Source organism: Arachis stenosperma, chromosome 8 (assembly GCF_014773155.1).
Source record: "Arachis stenosperma cultivar V10309 chromosome 8, arast.V10309.gnm1.PFL2, whole genome shotgun sequence".
NCBI classification, from domain to species: Eukaryota; Viridiplantae; Streptophyta; class Magnoliopsida; order Fabales; family Fabaceae; genus Arachis; species Arachis stenosperma.
This window is the reverse complement of record NC_080384.1, coordinates 17,053,775-17,061,593: the sequence shown is the minus strand read 5'-3', so window position 1 is coordinate 17,061,593 and position 7,819 is coordinate 17,053,775. Positions and strand designations below refer to the sequence as shown.

General features: G+C 32.7%; 1 protein-coding gene across 1 annotated transcript; it reads left to right on the top strand.

Moving 5' to 3' along the window:
• Positions 1-324: 324 nt before the first annotated feature.
• LOC130945481 (uncharacterized) lies at positions 325-786 on the top strand. Its single transcript, XM_057874190.1, has one exon. The coding sequence runs from the start codon at positions 325-327 to the stop codon at positions 784-786; it is 462 nt and encodes a 153-aa protein (XP_057730173.1).
• Positions 787-7,819: the final 7,033 nt, after the last annotated feature.

Genomic DNA, 7,819 nt, shown 5'->3' with positions numbered 1-7,819 from the left:
AAAAGGGAGTCAATATTGGAAGCATAAAAGATGGCATAACCTGGGTGGATTTCAAGTATGAGAAACTCCCAACCTTTTGTTATTTCTGTGGGATGCTAGGACATGATGAAAGAAACTGTGAGAAGAAAGAGGTGTCAGAAGAAGGTATAAAATGGCAGTCGAAAGAGTTGGGTGACTGGATAAGAGCTGATACGTTCGGAATGAAGGTGAAAAAAAAAAGAAGAAACAGGTAAGGAGAAAGAGAGGGAAAAGGACAATCCACAACACGAAGGAAAACTCAGAAGAAACCAAGAAAAATTGTTAAGCAAGCTGGCAAACTTCACAATGTCAGATTCTAGAGGTGTAGAAAAGGTGAAAGGGAAAGATCTCGAATCCAGCAGAGAGGAAGCCCACAAAGAAATCAGGAAGGAAAAGCAGAAACAAATAGAAGAGAAAGAATCATGGAAGATAAGAGAAATAGAAATAGAACTTGCAATCCAAAAGATACAAAGCACAGAAGTGCAAAAGGAAGATACAAGGAAAGAAGTTCCAGAAGGAGACAACAATAAAGATGTAAAAAAACTAGAAAAAAAACAGGAGAAAGGAGAGCAGAAGAAGTGGAAAAGAATGGCTCGAGAGGTTGTGCAAGAACACAACAGTAGGGAAGAGAAAATAAATCCAGAAGGGAAGAGGAAGCTTGGAGAAGGAGCACCGATGGAGATTATAGAAGAGGAGACTCAACCAAAAAAGCACCAACCTAGCACCCCAACGGCAGAGGCTGCAAAACAGCCCTGCCGAGATCAATGAGGCTAATAAGCTGGAACTGCCGTGGGCTTGGGAACCCATGGACAGTTAGAGCTTTGAATAAGCTCTTAAGCCAAAAAGGTCCCAACCTTATTTTTCTAATGGAAAGAAGGAAGAAGGCAGATGAAGTAAGTAGATTAAGAAGAAAATGGGGGCTTGATAATATTATAGGGGTAGATTGTGAAGGAGAAGGAAGAAATAGATCAGGAGGGCTGGCAGTTATGTGGGGGGAAAATACAATAGTGGAGATAATTTCAATGTCCTTAAATCATATAGATATGGTAATTCAAACAGACGGAGCCAGCAACCCTTGGAGAGTCACAGGCTTTTATGGATGTCCAAAATCAAACAACAAGCACAAATCTTGGGAATTGCTTAATTCTCTTGGCCAGTCCAACAACATGCCATGGATGGTCTTTGGAGACTTCAACCAAGTGCTGGAACAAAGAGAAAAACAAGGAGGACTACCGGTGACATATACACAAATTAGAGGTTTCAAAGAAGCCTTAGAGGTAAATGAACTTCTTGACTTGGGATTTGTAGGACATAATTTTACTTGGTCCAATAACCAGGCTGGAAATCAGAATGTGCAAGATAGACTTGATAGAGCTATTGCCAACATAGATTGGAGGGAGGCTTTTCCAAGAGCGGTGGTCCAGCATCTTCAAAGATATAGATCAGACCACTACCTGATACTTGTAGATATGCTGGGAGAATCAGAATGAAAGACAAAGAGAACACATATTTTTAGATTTGAGCAAGTATGGCTGGAAAATGAAGAATGTGAAGAAGTAGTAAGGAGAACATGGATACCGGGAACACCTAATCTACAAGGAAAACTAGAAAATTGCAGTAAATCTTTAGAGGAGTGGGGCAAAAAGAACTTTGGTCAGATCCCAAAGGCCATAAAAGAGAAGCAGAAAAAGCTACAAGAAGTGCAAGCTGGAGATCAAACACAGGCAGCAATGATACAATCAAAGAAAATCCAAGAAGAATTGAATGAGCTCCTAAAGCAAGAAGAAATCTGGTGGTCACAAAGATCAAGGGCAAATTAGCTAAAGGCAGGAGATAGGAATACAAGGTTCTTCCATTAAAAAGCATCTCAAAGGAAGAGAAGAAATAGAGTACAGAAAATTTCAGATGATGCAGGAGTAATCTACGAAGAAGAAGAAAAAATTGAAGAGGTGATGACAACCTATTTTAAAAGGTTGTTTGCTGCTGAAAATACAGAGAGAATTGAAGAAGCAGTTGAGGTTGTTAGGGGAAGGATAACACAAGAGAGACTAGATATAATTTAAAGCGATTTTACCAAAGAAGAAGTCAAGATAGCCTTGAGTCAAATGCACCCAACAAAGGCACCAGGGCCTGATGGATTACCGGCTCTTTTCTACCAAAAGATGTGGAATACAGTGGGAGAAGATGTGACAAAGTGGACACTCAACGTTCTTAATAATGGAGGAGATCCCTCAAAGGTGAACAAAACCTTTATCTGCCTCATCCCTAAGATCAAAAATCCGAGCCACACAAAAAATTACAGGCCAATATCTCTTTGCAACGTTATTTTCAAGCTTGTGACAAAGACAATTGCAAATAGGCTAAAACTGATCCTGCCAGACATTATAGGAGAATTCCAAAGTGCTTTTACACCAGGAAGACTTATAACAGATAATGGTCTAGCAGTATTTAAGATCTTTCATTTCATGAAAAAAAAGAAGGATGGCAACAAAGGATACATGGGAGTGAAGTTAGATATGGAGAAGGCTTATGACCGGATTGAGTGGTCCTTTCTCATTGAAGTGCTCAGATCTATGGGCTTCCCACAAAGATGGATTGATCTAATTTGGGTATGCATAAGTACAGTATCTTTCTCTATTTTGATAAATGGCTGTTCATCAAAAGAGTTTAATCCCGAAAGAGGAATCAGGCAGAGAAACCCGTTATCTCCTTATCTTTTTATCTTGTGCGCTGAAGTTTTCTCCAGTCTTCTAAGAAAAGCACAAGATAGGAAAGCTATACAGGGGATCAAGATTGCAAGACAGGCACCAGAAATTACCATCTCCTTTTCGCGGATGATAGTATCCTTTTTTTGAGAACAACAGATCAGAGCATTCAAATACTGATAGAGATTCTAAAACACTACCAATTAGCTTCGGGACAGAGAATTAACTTGGACAAGTCGGAGATTTCCTTTAGCCGAAATGTACCTCCTACCAGACAGATGCTTATCAAAGATTGGCTGAATGTAAAGGCAGTGGAAAGTCACTCAAAATACTTGGGAATACCAACTATGGTCGGTAGATCCAAGAAACAGGTTTTTGAGTTTGTTCAAGAGAAAACCTGGAAGAAGCTAAAAGGTTGGAAAGAGAAAACTCTATCAAAAGTGGGAAAAGAAATTCTCATCAAGTCATTTGTTCAATCTCTCCCTTCTTACATCATAGGATGCTTCCAATTACCTAAGAGTCTTTGCAACCATTTGGAGAGAATGATTAGCAATTTTTACTGGGACAGCAAGGAGGGGGAAAGAAAAATACATTTGGTAAGTTGGAACAAGCTTAGCAATGCAAAAGAAGAAGGAGTATTGGGCTTTAGAAGTTTTGAAGCATTTAACCAGGCCATGCTAGCCAAGCAAGGATGGAGATTAATGAAGAGACCTGATTCACTGACAGCAAAAATACTAAAAGCCAAATACTTTGCAAGAAAAAATTTTCTTCATGCAAACAAAGGACACAATCCCAGTTATACTTGGAGGAGCATATGGGGCACAAAATGGGTGCTGAAATTAGGCGGACTTTGGAGGATAGGAACAGGGAGGAGCACCAGAATTTGGGGAGATCCATGGCTTCCTAATCAAAACGGGCACAAAATTTGGAGTCCCAGAGCAAGTTTTGATCAGGAAGCCACAGTGGACCACCTTATCAACCAGGAAAATAGAACTTGGAACCAAGAATTAATCACAAACAACTTTCTACCTTTTGAAGCAGATCAAATCCTAGCACTACCATTACATGTCCAAGAACAAGAAGATAATTTTTACTGGAAATTTAACAGAATTGGGGAATATGAAGTGAAGAAAGCTTATCACCTGATAAGGAAGCACAGCCAAAAACAAGGGCACAGTAGCATACCAACCCTCAAAGAGAAGCAGCGATGGAAGCACCTTTGGAAGATGAGAATACCACCCAGAACTTTGAACTTCATGTGGAGGCTCATGCATAGATCACTACCTACAAAATCAAATTTACAGAAAAGAGGAGTCAGATGCATTTCAATTTGTCCTAGATGTTTTGCAAAAGAAGAAACTGAATCTCACATTTTCAAGGATTGCAACTGGAGAAGGAGGTTTTGGTTTATCTCTCCCTTCACTTTGAGAACAGAATCAGCGGAACAAACTCCTCTATTGGACTGGATTGACGTAACCTTGAAGAAAATTGGGGGAGAAGAAAAAGGGCTTTTCTTGTGCAGCCTCCATAGCCTCTGGCATGGGAGAAATAAATTGGTGTTCGAAAATGATCAATCTCCACCAGAAGTATTGTTGGAGAGAGCCCAAAAAAATTTCACCGAAGCAAATTTCATGGCAGAAAGATCTGTGTTGTCTCAGGAACCTCCACCGGGTAGCCAAAGTAATGACTTTTGGAGTGCTCCTCCACCAAACACCTTTAAATTAAATGTTGATGCAGCTACTAATAATGGAGGAAGAGGAGGAGTTGGTGTAGTCATTAGAGATAGTGAAGGGGTAGTTGCAGCAGCTGCCATGTTAGAGATTGCCTCATCTCTTTCAGTTAGAGAAGCTGAGGCTATGGCTTATTATCTGGGTCTGGAATTTGCAACCCAATGCTGTTTTTTGGATATTGAGTTGGAAGGAGACAATATAGAAACGGTGAAGACCCTTAAATCTGAATACCCATGTGGAGATTCCTTTAGAGTGATAATTTCCAATTGCAAAATCTTTTTGAATAGATTCAGGTATTATAAAATTTTACATGTAAAAAGACAGAGGAACTTAGCAGCCCATTACTTAGCAAGAGTAGCTCTTACCAAGCCAAATGTAATGTGGCTGGAAGAGACACCCTTAGAAATATGTAATTAGATCTATCTTGATATTTTGAATTGTAGAGTTTAATACAAAGAGAATTTTTTTCAAAAGAAAAAAAAGAAATGAAGACTAGGACTTACTTAATTTAAGTTGTTATTTGTTATTACTAAAATGATATAGTTATTTGTGTTTATTTTAGAGTGTAAATTATGACTTTTATTATCATATCTATTTATGGTCATGTTTATTAGATATTATGACATAAAACTATAGATGGTTATTTTGGTGTGTTTAGATTTTGTGACAATGCACTAAAATTACAAAAAATTAATGGCTAATGATGTATTGTACTTTTGAATTATATTGATATCTATTAATGTTACAATTTAAAATATTAGTCTATTAAGTAAGTTGAAACAATATTTAATGACTTCATACATAATTCAATTAAAATTACATAATATTATCATTTGATCAATAAATTTTCACCAAAATTACAACAATTTTAAATTAAGTCATATAACTCATACAATTAATACAACACAAACTTCACAGCAGCAATAAAAAATATTAAGAATTCTAACACACTCTAAAATTCTAATAATGAAACTCTTGTTTTGGTCTACACTCTATTATGTAGTAACAGCTCTAATTTTGTCAGTCTCTCATTTATCTATAACAATTTATTTTGCATCTCAAATTCTTGCCCTCCTGTATCAATATCCTCCAGTTTGAAATTAATAATTTCTGCAATCATTTCATCAAGTCATTTGAAATATTTACAATGCTGTTGTGAAATCTACAAATAACAAAAAAAAAATTCTAATATAACACAAGTACCAATTATTAGATTCAAAATGAATGGTTACTTACCTTGAAATAATAGCAGTTCAAAAATAACCTACTAGGATTTAATCTAGTTCCAGATTCGAACAGAATTGTATAACGTTTACAATTGCAATGTGGGTGTTTAAACTTTTTTTTCTTCGTTTCGATGATGTCCACCTTAACTTCTCCACAACGCATTAATCTCTTGATAGTCCTCCATGAACGTCGATTTGAAGATGACGATTGCTCTGTGTAGTCCATTCTTTCTTGTTGGAGTTTCAAATTCTTTTAGTAACAAAGAGAACAATGAGAGTGAGTGATTTTAATCCTTTTTCATAACAACAAATTACAAATATTTTGTTGACCGTGTAGGAATAAACTATCCTAAATAAACTGCACTAATACGTAAGAACATTACGTGACACGTAAAAACGTTGCCGTCTCTTATTGTCGGAGAGTTTCATATAAGGGTCAAAATATCTGACAGAAGTAATAGATAAAAATTACGCTGAAATTATACTTTTTTTAAAGGGACAAAAAAGAATTTCATGAGATTGTGAGGGAGGTAAAATTTTATTCAATATTATATATCTAACAAGCTAGTTATATTATTTATCTTTACAATAAGGATATTTATGTATGCATGTATATTTTATTATTATTCTATGAATAAAGTATTATTTTTATTTTTAATATTTAGATTAAATTTTAAAGTTGTTTTTAATATTTTAAACCGCCTATTTAAATTTAGAAGATTTTAAAATTGTGGCAATGTTATTTCACCGTCAATACTGTTAACAATTCTAACGAAGATGCGCACATGAAGTTATAACTTACTATAATAGACTGATCTTATATTAACGTTAGTGAAAAATAAAAAATTAAATAAATAAAAGAAAAATAACACTGAGAATACAAAATCTTAACTACATTTCGCTCCCTCGTATGCCATAGTTATTTTATTTTATTTTATTTTATTTTTTTCTAATATAATATTAGTTTTTTTACAGTAAATTATAATATCTCGTTACAGAATTATTAATAGAATTAACGATAAAATAATATTATAATAATTTTAAAATGTTAAAAATTTAATAAAATACTTAAAATTTTAAGAATAATTTTGAGACTTGATCTAAATATTTGAACAAAAATAATACTTTATTTTTATTTTATCTTGTATTCTTGTTAGTATATATATGATACGAATTGGGGAGTTATACTTAATGTGGGAGTCAAATTTTATTTTACAATGGTGAGATAATTTTAAATAAATACATACAAAAATAAGTTATTTTAAAATGTAATAAAATAGAAAGTGTACATAAAGAGTATGTAAAGATAATAAAATTATGAAAGAATAAAGAAAGAAAAAAATGAAGAAATTTTATTGATTATTGATTAATTGAAATTGTAAACTATAAAGATAAAACTAAATATATATAAAGTATTAATTTAAGAAAGATAAAAATAAATAAAGATAAATAAATATAAGATAAAGATAAGATAATAATAAAGACTAAAATTATAATTAAATTTATATATTTTGTTGGATTGAAGTGGAAGAGTGGTTTAATAAAAGGTTACAAAACAAACATTTTATTGGATAATAATATAAAACTTATTTATATTGTTATTAAATACTTTTTATTTTGAAAATATCTGTAAAAATAGTTGATGGTTGAAAATATATAACTTTTCGCTTTTAATTTTAAAAATACACACTAAAATAAGTTATTTTAAAATTATAAAAAACAAACATTAAATTGAATAATAATATAAAACTTATTTAATTATATTGTTATTAAATACTTTTTATTTTAAAATATCTATAAAAAAGTTGATGTTTGAAAATATATAACTTTTCACTTTTAATTTTTAAAAAAACACACAAAAATAAGTTATTTTAAAATTATTCAAAACAAACATTTTATTGGATAATAATATTAAACCTGTTTATATTGTTATTAAATAATTTTTTATTTCAAAATATTTCTGTAAAAAAAATTTATGTTTGAAAATATATAAACTTTCACTTGTAATATCAAGATGATATTAATTACTTTTTTCAATAAAATTTTTAATTTAATTGTAACTATTGAATAAATTCAAATTTACAATGTATGTATGTAAGGCTAATTTTATCTCTTCATGTTACTTTTATTCTTACCAATA

Coding starts and splice junctions, on each gene's coding strand:
- LOC130945481 (XM_057874190.1), top strand. CDS start 325: ATGTCAGATTCTAGAGGTGTAGAAAAGGTGAAAGGGAAAGATCTCGAA.